The sequence below is a fragment of the Schistocerca gregaria genome, chromosome 1 (assembly GCF_023897955.1).
Source record: "Schistocerca gregaria isolate iqSchGreg1 chromosome 1, iqSchGreg1.2, whole genome shotgun sequence".
Lineage (NCBI taxonomy): Eukaryota > Metazoa > Arthropoda > Insecta > Orthoptera > Acrididae > Schistocerca > Schistocerca gregaria.
The window spans coordinates 250461547-250483833 of NC_064920.1; the positions used below are offsets into that span (position 1 = coordinate 250461547).

The following is a 22287-nucleotide window of genomic DNA, read 5'->3' on the forward strand; positions in this document are numbered from 1 at the left end:
CATTTGTGAGTGGAACAGGAAAGGGAATGACTAACAATTGTACAAGGTACCCTCCGCCATTCACCATATGGTGACTTGCGGAGTATGTATGTACATGTAAGTCATGGTAAATTTTGTAAGATTGGTAATGTACAGGACTGTCAACAATGTACTTCTTATCAGATAAATATGCTGAAAAGTGATGGTCAGCATGCTTAGGCACTGTGCAATTAATTCAGACAACATTTTCTTGAAAACAGATTTTCATTGACAGTGGTATATTGCCCCCGAAGATAACACTATAATACATGAAGTGGCAGAAGACCCCTTGATATTTAGAGGGATCCAAAGAAAATTGGTATGGTAAAAATAATTTGGGTCTTTCTAATGAGTTCAAAAGCAGATCAACCTTTTGTGTACTTAGTATAACTGGGTAGGTGACATACTTAATGTTCAAAGGAATGGTTTAATCATTTCAGTTAATGTAGCTGCATTTTCTCTTTGTGATGTTTTTGGTTTGGTTGAGTAAAGAAAATGTAGTACTTACAATTAAATCAGTATGTCTGTGTTTAGAATTTGTAACTTACAAATATGAAGCAAACTTAAACTTATGTGCAGTAAATGTGTAAACGTAGACTGTTGTAATAGGTTGTACTTCTTAATTCCATTAACTCGAAAGGTTGTTTCAGTAAATCTTTGTAAGTACCTTTTAATTCATGCAGATTTCTCATGGCTGATTTTTTTTTCTGTTGCAGTGTGGTGCTTTGTTTTTTATTGAAAATTTAACAGCTGAATCCCTTAACATGCCTGTTGAAGAATTTGATCAATATATGTCTGGAGAATTAGCACCTCCAAGTACTTGGGAGTCAGCACTCCTGATGTGTGAGGTATGTACATAAAGCTAGGATGTCACAGGTATAACCAATAGACTGATCTGCAATTCATTATGTTTTCATGAGTAATTTTCTTACATGTAATGCATCATTAACACACTTTTTTGAGAATGGGTATTGTGAGCATAAATCATGTATAAGCTTGAATAAGCAAGAACATATTTTCACACTACAGTAGAGTACATATTGAATTCATTGCTTGAGGGTAGGTTAAAAATCTTCTCTAGCAAGAGGATCAATAATCATGGATGGGTGGAGAAAGTACCTTAATTAATTAGCTTGCTTGCACTCAGAAGTAAGCTAACATCACATACATATGTGCTGACAAAATGTTACCGTATTTACTCGAATCTAAGCCGCACTTTTTTCCGGTTTTTGTAATCCAAAAAACCACTTGCGGCTTAGAATCTAGTGCAAAGTAGGCGGAAGTTCTGAAAAATGTTGGTAGGTGCCGCCACAACTAAGTCCTGCCCTCGAATATATGTAGTGCTACACAGGCATGCTTTGCAGGGACAAAGATAAGTACTGGCGCCGAAACTTCTGTGTCAGTAAATAAATTTTTAAAAAAAGGTGGAAGATAAGCTTTTTTTCTCCGCCCTGAATTTCGACCACTACATTTTCATACATTATCCGACGAAGTAAATACAAATTCCATATTGTTCATCTTCGAATGTAGCAGCATTTCAATGTACTACGAAAATCCGACTGGCAAGACTGTTTGGGATGTTTGTCAATATGGCCAACTCTACATTCTGAATTTTTTCCTACCTGTGAGATGATTGCTAATAGGAACTTTTATGTATTGTGAATCACAAGCAGTATTCTCTTCACCGTAAGAATAGTATGAATATAAACATTTTGCCATGTATTGTTTCGTGTTTGCTGCTATCTCATTTAAATCCAGTCTGTCTAATAAACTACAAAACTAGAGTGAGACAACAGCAAACGCGGTAGAATATACATATCGTGTCATGTTTATATTCGTATTATTCTTATGCCTAATAGCGATACAGTCAGAAATGAAGCAAGGCAATTGACTAGATTTTTAAATTTAAGATGACTAATTTCTGTGCAGAATATAATGTAATGTACTAAAGAGGTGTCTGCAAAGATTTTCAAACAGAGAAAAATTTTCGCTAAACTCTCATTAAGAACATATTCTATCATACGCAGTCTATTCTTTGCTTCTTGATGATTATTGAAGAAAGCAGCAGTGTAAGTAACAACAAATAGCAGTCTCTTGCTATTGTTTCACTAATTAGACGATTCATCTCTTTTGTTTTTTAATTCTAAGTGGCGGTAGCGTGCACGAAAGCAAGCCATGCCGCAAGTGGCGACAGGTCGTAAACACACGGTATCAGAATGCGATAAACAATGCAAGACACAGTACAGTAATGGATTTTCAGCTTAGAGTGACATAAACACCTATAACAGAGAGAACAGCACTTATCAGATCAAAGAAAAATAAGCAATCAATTCAAACCAAAGGAAGCACGTGAAAAAGAAAGTGTACCCGTATAAATACGGAGTGCCTGACGCATTGCAATGGCTACCTGGTAAAGCTTAACAGCTAAGCTTATGACTCAAACCAAACTACTGTAGCAGTATTGTCTCCTATTACAATGCACCAACTTTGTTTCGATTTGGAGGCGCGGCCTAAAACTTTTCTCTCCCCTTGAATTTCGAGTCTCAAATTTCAGGTGCGGCTTAGATTCGGGAAATTTTTTTTTCCCTTGATTTCGAGTCTCATTTTTCAGGTGCAGCTTAGATTTGAGTAAATAAGGTAATCCATTTATTTTAACACTTCTTTAAACCAAATTCCATTCTGTGAACATTTTCTCTCTTATTGGTGTCAGTGCCTTAGTATACCTCTTTAAAATGGTAACTGTGACTGAAATAACACAGTCAAGTGAAATGTTGGTGTAGTTTGTATCACTGTCACAGGGATTGAAACCTGTAACCTCTGTAGTTATTTACATTGATCAATGTTTACAGAGTTGCAATGTGTGTCTCTCATGTTGTTAAAACATGAAGTGTTATACATTGAGTACGTGTGAGATGAAGACTTAAACCTAGATCTCTGTAGTACATGAGGAGTGTTATCAAAACACACCTCACCTTTTGCAAACATCTTTCGTCAATCTTTCTAAAATATGTACAGGCTCTCCCAAGATCACTTGAGCTGCTCTGCAAGCAAAAGAATGACATAACTTGAAATTAATTCCTGGTTGGAACTTTCCTTTATGTAATCTTGATCATGTTGGGCACAGCTGATACAGATGTTAATCATTAATAAAAACCACCTCAGCTGCAGTTTACACATTTATTGTGTTGCAACTGGCTTTGTTCATTGAACACTTCATGTTGATGAATTTTGTTGAAGTAATGACATAAATCGTCTGGTTGTTGTAGGTAATGGAAACCCAAATCCTAAAACACTGAACAAACATTCTACTGACCACCTGGCGGAAGTATGGTGAGCATGCATGGCATGCTACGTACATTGGTTGGCAGAAGGTTTATGATCAGCGTTTTTGGATTTGGTCTTTAATGTTACCTATGACAACCAGACCATTTATGTCACGACTTTGGAAAAACTCAGCAACTTGAAGATGTTAAACAGACGAAACTGGTCATAACACAATAAACTTGTAATAATACAGCTGCAATGGGGTAAGATAGATACTGCCTACAGGAAAATTAAAGAGACCTATGGAGAAAGGAGAACACCTTGCATGAATATCAAGAGCTTTGATGGAAACCCAGTTCAAAGCAAAGAAGGGAAAGGAGAAAGGTGGAAGGAGTATATAGAGGGTCTGTACAAGGGCGATGTACTTGAAGGCAATATTATGGAAATGGAAGAGGATGTAGATGAAGATGAAATGGGAGATATGATACTGCGTGAAGAGTTTGATAGAGCATTGAAAGACCTAAATCGAAACAAGGCCCCTGGAGTAGACAACATTCCTTTAGAACTACTGACAGCCTTGGGAGAGCCAGTCCTGACAAAACTCTACCATCTGGTGAGCAAGATGTATGAAACAGGTGAAATACCCTCAGACTTCAAGAAGAATATAATAATTCCAATCCCAAAGAAAACAGGTGTTGACAAATGTGGAAATTACTGAACTATCAGTTTAATAAGTCACAGCTGCAAAATACTAACGCGAATTCTTTTTCAGACGAATGGAAAAACTGATAGAAGCTGACCTCGGGAAAGATCAGTTTGGATTCCGTAGAAATGTTGGAACACATGAGGAATACTGACACTTTGGCTTATCTTAGAAGAAAGATTAAGGAAAGGCAAACCTACACTTCTAGCATTTGTAGACTTAGAGAAAGCTTTTGACAATGTTGACTGGAATACTCTCTTTCAAATTCTGAAGGTGGCAGGGGTAAAATACAGGGAGCGAAAGGCTATTTACATGAAAGGGAAGCAGTGGTTGGGAAGGGAGTGAGACTGGGTTGTAGCCTCTCCCCGATGTTATTCAATCTTTATATTGAGCAAGCAATAAAGGAAACAAAAGAAAAATTTGGAGTAGGTATTAAAATCCATGGAGCAGAAATAAAAACTTTGAGGTTCGCCGATGACATTGTAATTCTGTCAGAGACAGCAAAGGACTGGAAGAGTAGTTGAACGGAATTGACAGTGTCTTGAAAGGAGGGTATAAGATGAACATCAACAAAAGCAAAACGAGGGTAAGGAATGTAGTCGAATTACGTCTGGTGATGCTGAGGGAATTAGATTAGGAAATGAGACAGTTAAAGTAGTAAAGGAGCTTTGCTATTTGGGGAGCAAAATAACTGACAATGGTCAAAGTAGAGAAGATATAAAATGTAGACCGGCAATGGCAAGGAAAGCGTTTCTGAAGAAGAAAAATTTGTTAACATCAAGTATAGATTTAAATGTCAGGAAGTCGTTTCTGAAAGTATTTTTATGGAGTGTAGCCATGCATGGAAGTGAAACCTGGACGATAAATAGCTTAGACAAGAAAAGAATAGAAGCTTTTGAAATGTGATGCTACAGAAGAATGCTGAAGATTAGATGGGTAGATCATATAACGAAAGAAGAGGTATTGAATAGTATTGGGGAGAAGAGAAGTTTGTGGCACAACTTCACTAGAAGAAGGGATCGGTAGGTAGGACATGTTCTGAGACATCGAGGGATCACCCATATAGTATTGGAGGGCAATGTGGAGGGTAAATATCGTAGAGGGAGACCAAGAGATGAATACACTAAGCAGATTCAGATGGATGTAGGCTGCAGTAGGTGCTGGGAGATGAAGAAGATGGCACAGGATAGAATAGTATGGAGAGCTGCATCAAACCAGTCTCAGGACTGAAGATAACAACAACAACATGGTTTTTATTAATCATTAACTTCCTTTATGTAGCAGGGAGAAGTGTCAAAGTGATGGTTATGTTCTGTACAGCATCAGCTTAAAAACAAATTCTAAACTAATGTTACCATAGGTATTAATATTTGATCAGAAGGGAATAATTCTGACTGAGTAACATGCCATGTTGGCAGCAGTATGTCTTGGGTACAGCTAATAAATAAAAATTTAAAGAAAGTAAAGAGCTACTAGTAAAGGAAACCTTTAACTACTACCCATTTTAATTGAAATGATCATCAGGCAGCTCTTAATGTGGCATTAACCCGTTAGTGCTGGAATTAATTTTTTCGTGATTTTTTTTTTTTTTAATGTTGTTATGCCTGTAAAAAGCATAAATTACACAACAGAGATATTTCGAGGAAAGTTATTACCGTCATTAGCGAGATATTTGATGTTGCCATATGGCATCGCTAGGGGCTTTCACTGCCTAAATATATATGGATTACAACTTCAACAAAAATAGGTAGGTTATTGAAATTTCTTATTACATATACAAGTTTTATGCAAATTTATTATTCAGTCTCTGTCATACAATTGATACTTTATAACACAGTACAATTAATAATCAAAAATCAAACCTTGAACTCAGCATTATTTTACATGAAATGGAATAAAACAGTCAATACACAATCCCACAATACACTTTGAACACATTGGTCTCACAATAGATTTACAGTCCTTGTGTGCACACCTTTTCTTCTTCTTTCCTTCTGTGTTCTGGACGAGGTGGTCAGTCTTATCAAACCCAATTGAATCTGATATGCGACTGTCAGAACATGACCTTGATGCAGATGGTCTCCCAGCTCCTTTTGGTAAAGCTTGGTGTCTTTGCAAGTACACTGTTGCCACTTCTCTCTTGAAATCAAGCTGAGAAATAGTTTGGTTTCTTGCTTTATTGTACAAAATCCATCTGTTTTGTATGGGGACATCTAAACATCCATGTAAAGAGACACCAGTACCATTTCTTGCTTCTTATTGCAATGTGATAGCATGCTAGATTCTGATCCATCTGATCAGTACCTCCCATATATATATATTATATTTGGCTACCAGTTTTGGTGTGGGAATCATTATATTTCGCTTTTTTAGTCGCAAGAATCTCTTGACTTGCCAACTTCTTGTGCACCACGTGAAGAAGAGATCATTGTGACAACTGTGTTGTCCAGCCACCGCACATACAATAATCCATCATTCTTCTCTATTGCTGTCTCAAAATATCCCCAGTCTTTCTTGGGAAATAATTTTTTGTTTTCCAGTGGTTTTCCAGTAGTGTGTAAAAGTAGGATGAAGCAAACAACATGGTGGAATGACAGTCAAGGAAGCCTCTAAAAGGAAAAAGAAGGCGTATCAAAAATGGCTACGTACTAGAACTCTGGTAGACAGAGAAAGTTATGTTGAAAAAAGAAACAAAGCCAAACAGATAATTGCAGCATCCAAGAAGAAATTTTGGGAAGACTTTGGAAACAGGTTGGAGACTATGGGTCAAGCTGCTGGAAAACGATTCTGCAGTGTAATTAGCAGTCTTTGAAAGGGAGGTAAGAAGGAAATGACAAGTATTTTGGACAGGTCAGGAAAACTACTGGTGAATCCTGTGGATGCCTTGGGCAGATGGAGGGAATATTTTGAAGAGTTGCTCAATGTAGGTGAAAATACGATCAGTAATGTTTCAGATTTCGAGGTAGAATGGGATAGGAATGATGACGGAAATAGGATCACATTTGAGGAAGTGGAGAAAATGGTCAATAGACTGCAGTGCAATAAAGCAGCTGGGGTGGATGAAATTTCTTCAGAACTCATCAAATACAGTGGAATGGCAGGTCTTAAATGGCTACACAGGATAATTGAAATGGCCTGGGAGTCGGGACAGGTTCCATCAGACTGGACAAAAGCAGTAATCACACCAATCTTTAAACATGGAAACAGAAAAGATTGTAATAACTACAGAGGTATTTGTTTAATCAGCGTTGTGGGTAAAATCTTTTCAGGTATTGTTGAAAGGAAAGTGCAAGTATTAGTTGAGGACCAATTGGATGAAAATCAGTGTGGGTTTAGGTCTCTTAGAGGTTGTCAGGACCAGATCTTCAGCTTACGGCAAATAATGGAGAAGTGTAATGAGTGGAACAGGGAATTGTGTCTATGCTTTATAGATCTAGAAAAGGCATATGACTGGGTTCGTAGGAGGAAGTTATTGTCTGTTCTACGAGATTATGGAATAGGAGGCAAACTTTTGCAAGCAATTAAAGGTCTTTACATGGATAGTCAGGCAGCAGTTAGAGTTGACGGTAAATTGAGTTCATGGTTCAGAGTAGTTTCAGGGGTAAGACAAGGCTGCAACCTGTCTCCACTGTTCATATTATTTATGGATCATATGTTGAAAAAAATAGACTGGCTGGGTGAGATTAAGATATGTGAACACAAAATAAGCAGTCTTTCATATGCGGATGACTTAGTTGTGATGGCAGATTCGATTGAAAGTTTGCAAAGTAATATTTCAGAGCTAGATCAGAAATGTAAGGACTATGGTATGAAGATAAGCATCTCCAAAACGAAAGTAATGTCAGTGGGAAAGAAATATAAATGGATTGAGTGCCAAATAGGAGGAACAAAGTTAGAACAGGTGGAAGGTTTCAAGTACTTAGGATGCATATTCTCACAGGATGGCAACATAGTGAAAGAACTGGAAGCAAGGTGTAGCAAAGCCAATGCAGTGAGCGCTCAGCTACGATCTACTCTCTTCTGCAAGAAGGAAGTCAGTAGCAAGACTAAGTTATCTGTGCACCGTTCAATCTTTCGACCAACTTTGTTGTATGGGAGCGAAAGCTGGGTGGATTCAGGTTACCTTATCAACAAGGTTGAGGTTACGGATATGAAAGTAGCTAGGATGATTGCAGGTACTAGTAGATGGGAACAATGGTAGGAGGGTGTCCACAATGAGGAAATCAAAGAAAAACTGGGAATGAACTCTATAGATGTAGGAATCAGGGCGAACAGGCTTAGATGGTGGGGTCATGTTACACGCATGGGAGAAGCAAGGTTACCCAAGAGACTCATGGGTTCAGCAGTAGAGGGTAGGAGGAGTCGAGGCAGACCAAGAGGAATGTACCTGGATTCGGTTAGGAATGATTTTGAAGTAATAGGTTTAACATCAGAAGAGGCACCAATGTTAGCACTGAATAGGGGAACATGGAGGAATTTTATAAGTGGGCTATGCTCCAGACTGAACGCTGAAAGGCATAATCAGTCTTAAATGATGTTGATGGTGATATGATGATGATGATGAGTGGACATTCTTTAGGAATTCTGTTTTCTCTGATGGTACCGATGGCAGAATATCCGCCAACATGTTCATTTCCCAAATCTTTATCTTTGTCTACATTCGGATCTGGGGGTTCAACAAACACATCACCTTTCATATTGTCATTATAAAGAATCTCCAGCACCTCAGCAAGCAAGAAACCTCTTCTAAAACTAAAAAGAGAAAATTCATCCTTTTACTGAGTACAAGCGCCTAGCGTTGCCATATGACAACACTGACGTTCAAACGGCCCAAATGAACATAATTTATTTCACAGCAAGCAGTAACCTCCAAAGAATATATATTTGAGTATTTAAAGCACAACCATACTAAAAAAACCAAATTATATATATCGTAAGTTACTGTAAAACGTACTTATTCGAACTTATACTCCATTTTTCTTCGTCATTCAGCAAATGACGACTTACAACACTGCTTACGCTACAGAATGTAAATGTATTGTTAAAACTGTTGCATTGTAGTGATCTTTACAGTCTTGCAGAAAGGAATCCAGTGCTGCCAACACACTAATCAAATTACATTTTATAATGGAAGTACATATTTTAAATTGAATTTTTTGAAGGAAAACTGTTTCTAAAATCATTGATGTTTTAATTGTAAGTGATTAAAACATTGTCCTTTTGGTGAAACTACGAGGGTTGTACCAAAAGTAAGGTTCCCAATGAGCTACAGCCTCAAGGGAAGGTGCTAGGATAAATCTGACAATAGTGCTATGCACAGTGGTTCCCCCACTCTCGAGCCTGCCTGTCTGCAATTCGCTATATCACTCAGAGTTGGTTTGGCAGCCATCAGAGCTGGAAGTGTTGATCGCCGCTCCCGCTAAGTGCGAGGTTCAAGCAGTAATCCAGTTTTTCCATGCAAGGAAGTTGCCACCCTTGGAGATTATCGGCAACTGACTGAAGTTTATGGTGAAGAATGCATGCCCATTCAGCACGTCCACAAATGGTGCAGGGCCTTTGCTGAAGGTTGCACAGAAGTTCACCATGAAGAACAGAGTGGAAGATCGCTGGTTTTAGATGTGATTGTCCAGAAGATCAACAGTGAGCTGCACAAAGAATGGAGGGTCACTGTCTGCGAAATTGTTGAACGCATTCGTGAAGCTACCCATGGCACAATTGAAAGAACTTTAACAGAAACGTTGGGTTGTCTCAAGGTGTGTGCTTACTGGGTCTCCCAGATGCTGACTGACAGACACAAGGAGCAATGTCTTGACTGTACAGTGTGGACTTAGTCACCAGCAGTTATCACCTCTTCACCAAGCTAAAAGAACTCTTAGGTGGTAAACACTTCAAGAGTGACGATGAAGTCTGAGCAGAGGTCACATTGCTCCCTCAGTGGTTTGCAGAGAGACTTCTTCGACTTAGGAACAAAACAGCTGGAGCACCGTCTTCAAAAGTGCGTTGAAAAAAAAAGAGACTATGTTGAAAAATAGATAAAATGTAAGCTTTTCAACAGTTTGTAAATTAATAACAATATACAATATTTTCTATTTGTAAAAAAAATGGGAACCTTACTTTCGGTACAACCCTCATAGCCGCACGGAGTGACCGTGTGGTTAGAGGTGCCATGTCACTGATTCCGTGACCCCTCTTGCTGGAGGTTTGAGTGCTCCCTCGGGCATGGGTGTGTGTGTTGTTCTTAGCATAAGTTAGTTTAAGTAGTGTGTAAGTCGAGGGACCGATGACCTCAGCAGTTTGGTCCCTTAGGAATACACACACATTTTAACATTTTTTACAACCCTCTTACATAACTGAATTGAGCTATTTTGACTTCGTGCTTTGATCGAGACACGTCAATTGCTTTATAAGATGATTTTCAAAGAGTAACATACCTGGTCCTCAATTAATGCTCAGTGCAGTATGGCAGATGCCAAAAGTCATGTTTTCCTAATTGTTTTGAGTAGTGTAGTTGAAAGTTTGGTAATTTTATCACATCCTATCACAGTTAAACACACAGAAGAATTCCATTGAAACTTCTTTGTGAACACTGCTACTGTAAATATTGATGAATAATATAGGTCCTCATGATGTACCTTAATGGGATACAGAAATTAATTGTACGTCAGAGTATGTCCTTTATATTAAAAACAAAGATTCCAAGACTTACCAAGCGGGAAAGCGCCGGCAGACAGGCGCATGAACAAAACACACAAACACACTCACAGAATTACTAGCTTTCGCAACCGATGGTTGCTTCTTCAGGAAGGAGAGGGAAAGACGAAAGGATGTGGGTTTTAAGGGAGAGGGTAAGGAGTCATTCCAATCCCAGGAGCGGAAAGACTTCCCTTTGGGGAAAAAAAGGGACAGGTGTACACTCTCGCGCGCGCGCGCGCACACACACACACACACACACACACACACACACACACACACACACACACACACACACACACACACACACACACACACACACACACATCCGCACATACAGACACAAGCAGACATATTTAAAGGCAAAGAGTAAGGGCAGAGATGTCAGTCGAGGCAGAAGTACAGAGGCAAAGAAGTTGTTGAAAGACAGGTGAGGTATGAGCGGCGGTAACTTGAAATTAGCGGAGGTTGAGGCCTGGCGGATATCGAGAAGAGAGGATATACTGAAGGGCGAGTTCCCATCTCCGGAGTTCGGATAGTTTGTTGTTGGTGGGAAGTATCCAGATAACTCGGACGGTGTAACACTGTGCCAAGATGTGCTGGCCGTGCATCAAGGCATGTTTAGCCACAGAGTGATCCTCATTACCAACAAATACTGTCTGCCTGTGTCCATTCATGCGAATGGACAGTTTGTTGCTGGTCATTCCCACATAGAAAGCGTCACAGTGCAGGCAGGTCAGTTGGTAAATCACGTGGGTGCATTCACACGTGGCTCTCCCTTTGATCGTGTACACCTTCCGGGTTACAGGACTGGAGTAGGTGGTGGTGGGAGGGTGCATAGGACAGGTTTTACACCGGGGGCGGTTGCAAGGGTAGGAGCCAGAGGGTAGGGAGGGTGGTTTGGGGATTTCATAGGGATGAACCAAGAGGTTACGAAGGTTAGGTGGACGGCGGAAAGACACTCTTGGTGGAGTGGGGAGGATTTCATGAAGGATGGATCTCATTTCGGGGCAGGATTTTAGGAAGTCATATCCCTGCTGGAGAGCCACATTGAAGGTCTGATCCAGTCCCGGGAAGTATTCTGTCACAAATGGGGCACTTTTGGGGTTCTTCTGTGAGAGGTTCTGGGTTTGAGGGGATGAGGAAGTGGCTCTGGTTATCGGCTTTTGTACCAGGTTGGGAGGGTAGTTGCGGGATGCGAAAGCTGTTTTCAGGTTGTAGGTGTAATGCTCGAGGGATTCAGGACTGGAGCAGATTCGTTTGCCACGAAGGCATAGGCTGTAGGGAAGGGACCGTTTGATATGGAATGGGTGGCAGCTGTCATAATGGAGGTATTGTTGCTTGTTGGTGGGTTTGATGTGGACGGATGTGTGAAGCTGGCCATTGGACAGATGGAGGTCAACGTCTAGGAAAGTGGCATGGGATTTGGAGTAGGACCAGGTGAATCTGATGGAACCAAAGGAGTTGAGGTTGGAGAGGAAATTCTGGAGTTGTTCTTCACTGAGTGTCCAGATCATGAAGATGTCATCAATAAATCTGTACCAAACTTTGGGTTGGCAGGCTTGGGTAACCAAGGCGGCTTCCTCTAAGCGACCCATAAATAGGTTGGCATACGAGGGGGCCATCCTGGTACCCATGGCTGTTCCCTTTAATTGTTGGTATGTCTGGCCTTCAAAAGTGAAGAAGTTGTGGGTCAGGATGAAGCTGGCTAAGGTGACGAGGAAAGAGGTTTTAGGTAGGGTGGCAGGTGATCGGCGTGAAAGGAAGTGCTCCATTGCAACGAGGCCTTGGACGTGCGGGATATTCACGTATAGGGAAGTGGCATCAATGGTTACAAGGATGGTTTCCGGGGGTAACAGACTGGGTACGTTCAAGGCGTTCAAGAAAGTGGTTGGTGTCTTTGATGAAGGATGGGAGACTGCATGTAATAGGTTGAAGGTGTTGATCTACATAGGCAGAGATACGTTCTGTGGGGGCTTGATAACCAGCTACAATGGGGCGGCCAGGATGTTTGGGTTTGTGAATTTTAGGAAGTAGGTAGAAGGTATGAGTGCGAGGTGTCGGTGGGGTCAGGAGTTTGATGGAGTCAGGTGAAAGGTTTTGTAGGGGGCATAAGGTTCTGAGGATTCCTTGAAGCTCCGCCTGGACATCAGGAATGGGATTACCTTGGCAAACTTTATATGTAGAGTTGTCTGAAAGCTGACGCAGTCCCTCAGCCACATCCTCCCGACGATCAAGTACCACGGTCGTGGAACCCTTGTCAGCCGGAAGAATGATGATGGATCGGTCAGCTTTCAGATCACGGATAGCCTGGGCTTCGGCTGTGGTGATGTTGGGAGTAGGATTAAGGTTTTTCAAGAAAGATTGAGAGGCAAGGCTGGAAGTGAGAAATTCCTGGAAGGTTTGGAGAGGGTGATTTTGAGGAAGAGGAGGTGGGTCCCGCTGTGATGGAGGACGGAACTGTTGCAGGCAGGGTTCAATTTGGATAGTGTCTTGGGGAGTTGGATCATTAGGAGTGGGATCAGGATTATGTCCTTTTATGGATGAGTTAAAAGCATATCTTTACATTATGTAAAGGTACTCTTCCAGAACCCTAATTGTTTTTGCCCATGTGATTATGGATATTGGATCTAGTGTTTATACAGAGAAGAAGGAAAACACGAGCAGAGCAGTGTTAAACCAATCAAGACTTTTAAAGGACTACTATATACAATATAATGTGTATACTGCAGTCTTGAACGAACCGTGACTGAAGCCTGAACAACAGGAGACTGACACATTAGAACATACATTTCTACTATGAAATGGTGCATTGATAACGACTAGGCACTAGCCAAAATCTAGTTTTGCCAAATAAAACCTGCAAGAAAAGGATGACTGATTGCTGTGCTGTATCATTTGAAAGTCATTGAATGCGCCCATGTTCCTAATGGAAGGTAACCTGGTACCAACCAAAACTGGTTACTGTGATATCTTGATGCAAGAGAGAGGTGCATAAATTTTTCTTCTCTCTTCTTTTCTTTTGTTCTTACTGAATGTGAATTGGGATGTACTAGTTGTAGCACCAGGATATGTCAGAATTATTCATAGCTCCTTGCTAGATATTAAAAATTAGTAATAGTGTGGCCACTGAAAATTTATTTACATTCTCATATAGTAACTAGTAGTTGTATGGGTTACTCTGTGCTTCAATTTATTATGATAATTTCATTATTTATAAGAGTTACATGGAAGATGATGACTAAAGTTAGTTTCAGCCTATAATGTTAGAACTTTGTGAAGCTCCATGGTATTTCTGTTGCAGGGAATGCATTTAATGTATGAGAACTTGGCAATGTTGGAAGATTTAAGAACAAGGCATGAAAGTCTTATGAAGGGAATAGCAGAACTTAAAGAGAAAATATATAATTCTAAGGTAAATTTCTGATATAATTATTTTTATATGTATGTGATTTTTCTGTGATATGCTTATATTACTCTTGCCCAAGCAGTTGATATTGATTGTGTTACTTTGATATTGTGTTTTCTGTAAGAGAAAGTGTATCAGATCCCCATAATATTAGGTTGGTGCATAAGTTTATAGTATTTGCGTGTTGCATATTGGTATTCCAGTGTCTATGGTTTTATTTCTTGATTGTCTTTGTTTGTAGTCTATTGTTGCTGTTTGAGTTCACATATTGTTGTTCGATCATTTGGAGGGAGTGAGTGGTGCTGTGGATGATAGAAAATGGAGTGCCATGTGGAGAAATCATAACATTTCTGACATAATCTTCTGTTTGAGTTCAACACAAGGGCGACAGCTGTGGAGGCAGCTACGAAAATTTGCACCCTGTATGGGGATAAAGTCATTGGACAGAGCATGGCAAAAAAAATGCTTTTCACATTTTGAGGGTGATCATTTTGACATTAGAATTTTCCACATTCAGGAATACCTTTGGGATTTGAAGAAGATTGTTTAAAGGCATTAATCCACAATGATCCACATCAGTATACTCAAGAACTGGCAAATGTGATGAACTGTGATCATTTGACCATCATGCAACATTTGCATGCAATGGGGAAGATTAAATAATTGGGTTTATTCCTACTGCATGTTCTGAGCCAAAATTACAGAAATCAGTGGGTAGTCATATGTGCATCTCTTCTAGCTCATCATCAATTGACTAGTGAACAACACATCATTTGTATCATGTATCATTACTGGTGACAAGAAATGGTGTCTTTATGCTTACATAAAGGAAAGGAAGGACTGCTTGAGCCCAAACAAAGCAGCAGCTCCCTATACAAAGACCTGCGCACATCCACAAAAGATAATGTTATGCATCAGTTGGAACAGTGATGATGTGGTGGACTACAAATTGCTTTCCCAAAGGTGTAACCATAATTACTGACATTTTTTATTAACAACTGAGACATCTTGCCACCGTAGTCCAAGACCAACAACCAGGAAGACTGTGAAGTGATGCTACTCAACAATAAGTGTGCCTCCATTCTGCTAGACTGACAAAAAAACACTATACTGAATTGAGCTGGGAAGTCATTCCACATCCACACTATTCATCCAATCTTGCTCTCAGGTTTTCATCTTTTCTGCTCTATCAAACAACCTTCTAGGAACTTCCTGTCCACATGAAAATGTACTACAAACATGGCTCAATGAGTTCTTTGCCTCAGAACCACATGATTTTTGGAGTCATGGAATTGAAAAATTACTCCAGCATTGGCAGACTGTAGTAAATAGTGAAGGAGAATATATTATTGATGACTAGAGCCTCTACTATGTGTATCAGTTGTGTTTTTTAAACTTATGGAAAAATGCTATGAGCTTATGCACCAACCCAATAATCTATACATTCACCATTAATGGTGTGTGATCAGAGCAACACAGCTGTAGATAATAAATTAATAAATCGGTGTAAAACCAGCAATGGAATATAGTTTTTATCAGCAGCCATTCATTAAATAGAACAGGTCTTTAGCAGCAGAGAGACATGTAGGAAAGGACAGTGAGCTACAGTGATGGGTCTAAACAAGGGCTTTATTTGGAAACTTATGAAATTATTGCCCTTTCTGTGTGCTTTTCACCTGCTAAGAATCTCTGCTATTTGATCAGTAGTTTAATGGTGCATACATGGTTATTATTGTCATCATGTTATGTAATTATGACTAAAATAATAAAAATATGTGCTGATGCTGATGGTAAAAAGTATTCAACAACAGCACCCCCCCCCCCCCCCCCCCACACACACACACACTGAATGACTTCAGTGCATTATTGTTTTTATGCATCATTGGCTCACATTCTTGGTGATGTGCTGGATAACAACTACAAACTAAGCAAAATGGTTTGCAGATTCTCATATATCATTTTGCCACAAAAAGTAGTTAGTGCATTTTTATCTTTATGATAGTGAAATTACTTTTGAAGAATGAGAACATTCCTGCTTTTTTTCCTTTCTTTCAAGAATGAAGTGACTGTGAAAGTTGAAGCTGTTCTGGCACGCACACCTCTCAAAATTCGCCCAAGGAAGACTCCAACCAATATTGACTCGGATGATCCAACATGCCAGGCCTTGCCCCCACCAATTACTCCGCAGGTTTAGTACATTGTGTTGTCATTTTCATTTAGTGATTGCATACACTGTTCAGTCATTTCTTTCGATGTTTAATATGCCCATTCTGATTTGCAGGTTGTTGCTCTAAAAACTGAGATTTCAAAGAAAACCGATGAAACACAGTGTTTAACTGATAAGAAATTACCAATTCAAGAAGCAGAGTTGTTTTTAGCAGAGTCTATTCCTGCTTCTACATCTTATGACTACCTTTCTTCACCTTCTCCAGGGTTTGGGTTTTCTGATGGCCTCAATGGACTGGCAACACCAGATGAGATCTTTGCCGCCCAGGAGAGTTTGAGTTTTGTCCAAGGATTAGCATCAGTTAATTATGACATTGATATTTCAGATCTCAGTACAGAAAATAGCTGTGCTGATGATCCTATTTCACGCACTTCTCCTAAAGCTGATGTGACTTTACCTATTGAAACAAAACCTATTGACGAATCAGCTTCGTCACTCTTAGACAGCACTGAATCTCCGACTGGGGGCCTTCTTCCTTCTCCGATAAAACCGGTGTTAACAGCAGAGTATCATGGCTTCTCCTCACAAGGACCACAAATACCAAGCATACCATGTGATACAGGAGATACGATGGTAGTACTTCCAGAACCACAGTCATTAGCAGCCTCTAATACTGCCAGAGAAGTATTGAGTCCTGTGAGAAATGACAGGTATGGCTCACATAATTCAAGCCAGGTGACTTCTAGTAGCAGGCAGAGTTCTAGTCAAGTAGAAGAAACTTTAGTAAAGGCACTAAGTGAAGTAATGAACACTTTTGATAAACTCTTTTGATAAGTTACATGTGTGTGTTTATATTTTGCATCACAATTTCTTTCCTTAAAGTACAAAATATTCAGGATATGGTTCAGAATTTACTTTTGATTTTATAAATAATGTATATTTTATAACTAGAATCCACACATTTGAAAGACTGCAGTTGTCAGTTGTGAACTGCTATTTGAAATTCGTTTTTATTTAAATATGTGATTTTATCAAGGTAATTAGTAGTATTTTGTTTGTAAAATACAAACATTAATTGGTGTTCCACACAAATTGTTCATAACATTACTAGAATTATCCTGACATTAGTTGAATTCTCGATTAGCGGTTGGCAAGTCTTGATAGAAGAACAAAAAGAAACCCTCTTTTCACATTGAAAATGTAAGTGAAGTGTTTACTTTTGTTCTTGAAATCATAATGGTTAATGATACATCACTCACTGCATAAAAAAACTTCAGTTGTTGGGTCAGTGGAAATCTAAGAAAATAAACTCCACATGTTAGACAGTTGTGATAAGACTGATTTGTAGTATGCAACCATTCCTGAAGGATGTGTTTGCATTGTACAGAACATGAATTACTTTACGGAACTCATTGGTCTGCTTAGATCAGTGAAAAATAGTTTGAGTGTTCTTTATCCACATTATAGTTAGACTCTTTATTTGAATTTTATCCCATTTACAGTATTTGTTATTGATAGTAGATACTCTTCATGACAGCATCAACATATGAAATAGCTACACAATTTTAATGAGGTTTCTGATCGTTATTAGAGACTGCAGTATAAGCAGGATGAATGTATTGAAGAGTATTTGGAGTTACTTGTTGTAACTGACATCAATAACTTCTTTTTTCATTTCCTCCCTTTCTAGTTTAATTCCTTGTGTTCTACGAATATATATCTAACACCAGTGGTGCTACTTCTGTATGCAGTTACACCAATACCAGAGTTACTGTCTTTGCATATTAATTCTGGTGTACATTTCAGCTGTATTCATCATTGCTCACTTACTTTAATATGTATTGATGTAGAGACATCTAATGTATAAAGACTTGCAACAATGACAATGTAAAATGTTTTATGTTTATTTCAAACTGTGATCATGTTAAATATATTTAAGTAAATGCCTGAAAATCAGTTCCCATTATTTGACATCAGTAGCTTTGATGACATGAAAAGTCTACACATATCTGTCAGAAATAGTTCATAAGTATAATAACACAGCCAAGATAAAAATTAAAAATGTCTGTTGTTGTTCGTAAGAATTAATGTTATAACAGTAAGAATTGAGTAAGAATTGCTGACTTTGGGGTGGGTTGGATTTGGGAGGGGGGGGGGCGGGGCAGTGGAGGGAGGGAATTAATTTTTTTTTTTTTTTTTTTGTCAAGAACAATTGCTTGACATATTTCATCAATTAGATGTTCCCCACACTGTCGCAATTCCTTGGTGAGTGAAATTTGCCATGGTGCACCATGGCGGTGGTGGGGTTGTCCCTCAGTGCAGCGAAATTTGCCATAGGGGCTTGCCATAGCCAAATGTTTGCTACAGTGAATCACAATCATACATTATCTCTCAAAAGCCAGACTTTTCTGCTGCATTGAATAACAGTATTTTTTCACAAACAGTGCAAATAAAAACTGCACTAAAAACAGAAAAATTGAATCCTGTATTCTAAAATGAAATCAGTTTCTGTTTTTTATGTTCAGTTTTCTTGTGACACAGTACCCCCATCTGTGAAAATCTTGGAAATATTGTGCATTCATCATTCTGATGGCACTTAATTTCAATATTCTGCATTTGGTAACTGTTAGAAAACAATAACTTTACGTACTAAGAATTTTTGTATGTGATCCTTGGTTCAGAAATTGTCTCCAGGTAATGGTGGCTGTTTAGTAACATTCTTGATCTGTCAGGCTTAATTGGCTTGTACCTCTGTATGTAAATAGTTCAGCTAACATTAACACAGGAGCACGCACCTGCACACCCTCCCCCCCCCCCCCCTCTCTCTCTCTCTCTCTCTCTCTCTCTCTCTCTCTCTCTCTCTCTCTCTCTCTCTCTCTCTCTCTCCACCGAGCTCCCTGAGTTGGCGGTCATATGTGTGATTTGCTTGTGTGAATGAATGGGATGCGTTTCTTTTTTGGATGTAGGCTGTAACTGAAAGCTAATATGTAAAGGTCTTTCAATTGTGCCTGTCTGCAACTTACATGTCATCTTTACGGTAAGTAGCAATCAATCTTTTCCTTACATTGTTGATATTCCATCCTGGAGTTTTCTCTCTTATATAGAGCTAACTTTTAGACAAAAACCTAATCATATTGTTAAGAAACACCACGACTTCATTTGGGTGCAAGTTTGGTGACCAGGAGAGGAGACAGTATCCCAGTCTTTACTGTTACACATTTGTTGCCATACTGAAAGACTGGATGAAAAAAATATGTCTTCTGAATTTTGCTGTTTCCATAATGTGGATAGAACCAATGGATCATACAACATATTTTTATTTTCATCTCACAAACATAGAATCACCTCAAAAACAAAACAGAATTTGTGTAATATCCCAATTCCCCAACTTCAATAAGGGATGTTTAAGAATCGAAGTCTCATGTATAAAACAGCTTCAGATGAGCATCAAGCATGTAAGCAAGAAAAAGTTCAGAAAAGGTTTGAAATTTTATACACAGTTTTTTGGAAGTTGCTATGTGGTTTCATTCTCAAATACTGGGTGAATATAGCCCAGGCATTCATGCATATCATGAGTTACATTGCTTCAAGATATAATACTTGTCTTACTGTGCTAATCCTGTAATCTAAAATTACACAACTTAGTGAGTAAGCGTGTAACATAAAATCATAATCCTTAGTAGATTTTAAATTTTTAAATTTTGTCAGTAAATGAAGAGTTGACATGGAAAAGGATATATGTGCCAAAAAGTAAATTTTTCAGGAGAAACAAAAAAGTTTTATTGGTACTATACGTAAAAAAAAAAAAAAAACGGTTTGTATGTTTTGTATGTAAAAATGGCATTGTTCAGTGTTTTGAATTATTCTCAATAATTAAATTATCAAACATTTATATAAAGCATTGTTATCTACAGCAGTACAGAATTTGTAGGAATCGATTGCCTTGCTGAACTTGTTATATTTTGAGACAAAGTAATCCAGCACGGCCAATAAATCTTTTTTATTGCCATAACTGATTGCCGTGTTTACCGCATATTATGGTTATGTGACGTACATAGTAAAATCACATGTTGTTTGTGCAGCTGTGCTGTGTAAGCCGCATTGTGTACTGTACAGGCAACGGATCGGTTAGCTGTGTAGTTTATGATGTTAACTGTGTTCGTGCAAGCTCTGCTTTCAGTGCCACATGTCTACAGTAATGAGGAATGTGCAGATATGGTGTATGTTTGTGGGTTCTGTGACGGTAGTGCTACCGCTGCAAGAGAAGAATATCACACATGCTTTCTGACTCAATGATTACCGGATCGCAGGGTGTTTACCAGAGTGTTTATCACTTTGGGTGCAACAGGCTCTCTTCCATTATGACATTTTTCATCTGAGCCTGCACGCCAACAAACTTTACAAGAACAGGAAAAAATTTCGCAAGTGTTGAGCAAAGTCCCAGTACAAGCATACGAAGAATGTCCCTACGTATGAATGTCCCACAGACACATGTATGGGAAACATTACATGCGGAAAACCTGTATCCATTTCATATACAGCATGTCAAAAATCTCCACGTTAGCGACAATGCCCAGCGACTTCAATTCAGTCACTGGGTAATTGAGAATAGTCATTTGCTGCCATACATACTATTCACTGATGAAGCCCAGTTTTCATGGCATGGAATAAACAACACATGCAATAATCATCTATGATCACGGGAAAATACACACAGTTCAGTGGATAGCAATTTCCAAGTTTGTTTGGCCATAAATGTTTGGTGCGGCATGATCGGCAATCTTTTGATAGGTCCATTTATTATCAGTCAGCGATTGACGGGAGAGGTACCTGCATTCTTTGTGACATTCATTTGTGGAACTATTGGAAGACACTCCTTTAGCCAAGTGAACTGGAATGTACTTTCAACATGGTGGTGACCCTACACATGTTATCTTACGTGTGAGGGACCATCTCAACCGCACCTATCTTATTCGCTGGATTGGCCATGGCGCTGCTATTAACTGGCCTCAAAGATCACCTTTAGATTTCTGTTGTGTGGTTGGATGAAATCAGAGGTGCACAAAGTGAAGGTAAATACACAAGATGAACTGCTTCGTCGCATCTTGGACGCTGCTGAATTGATTAGGAACCAACCACACGCAATTGAACAAGAAACACAACACATGTTATCACTAGAGCACAAAAGTGCATTGGCATTCATGGTGGGATATTCGAACCTGTTCTGTGAACTGTACAACATCTGTACGAAAAGTGTTAAAGCCATTTGTAAAAGACATGCTATATCTTTTTGATCTGAATACATGTAACATGCATGTTGTAATGCATTCTGTACTAAATGCAAAGTAAATAAACATGATGTAAAAATGTGTAACAAACTGTACTTCTCTGTAACATTGTTTTCAAGACAATCATGTTATGGCCCACTTGTATTGCGTATACGTTCACATTGTGCACATCAGTTTTGCAGAATTAAAGTTTCTTTCGATACTCGTCTCTCCCTAATGAAGCATTTGCCAACCTATGTTCATATAACATTTTTTGTTGAAAATTGCTTACACTGTCACTGTGTAAAATATTGACCTTCCTCCCAAACACCCTGTGTGTACGTCCCATTTATCTTGACCACCCTACATAACTGTTTGTCCTGATGCAAATTACAAAATGTTTAAAGCAAATGTTCTTTAGCTGTCAGGGGAACATCAATTAGCATGATTACCTTTGTTGTAGCTTTGTCTTTTACAAAGATGTTAACAGTAGTATGACTTTTTTAAATGGTACCCTGTATTTTTTATTCGGTAATTCATTTCCTCTCCTAAAGACGTATTCAAAAATGTATCATAGTGTACCATTCACTGAAACTCACCATTATTAATTAAATAACACAAGACTGACTTTGAGCCCGGGATCACAAACTTGTCCACTTGCTGGAGTTGTCAGGAAACAAATGAAAACCAACCAAAATTGACTTTGGCTCTACTGTACATTGCCCAGGAGTAGAACATTCGAAGGTGCTCAAAGTGATGACCCTGGACA

The 22287-nt window shown here is 38.9% G+C and overlaps 1 protein-coding gene across 3 annotated transcripts in view; it reads left to right on the plus strand.

Annotated features, from left to right (window-relative positions):
* The window catches only part of LOC126339203 (rab5 GDP/GTP exchange factor), a 67853-nt gene extending 46219 nt beyond the window's left edge, over window positions 1–21634 (plus strand). For 2 of the 3 annotated variants that reach the window (XM_050001612.1, XM_050001611.1), the window contains exons 8-11: window positions 735–866; window positions 13980–14090; window positions 16141–16272; window positions 16366–18207. In XM_050001612.1, the coding sequence (XP_049857569.1) occupies window positions 735–866; window positions 13980–14090; window positions 16141–16272; window positions 16366–17082 (1092 nt within the window). In that variant the 3' untranslated portion in view covers window positions 17083–18207. Of the gene's footprint in view, window positions 1–734; window positions 867–13979; window positions 14091–16140; window positions 16273–16365 lie in introns of all 3 variants that reach the window. The other variant, XM_050001614.1, reaches the window with a different exon arrangement.
* Window positions 21635–22287: the final 653 nt, after the last annotated feature.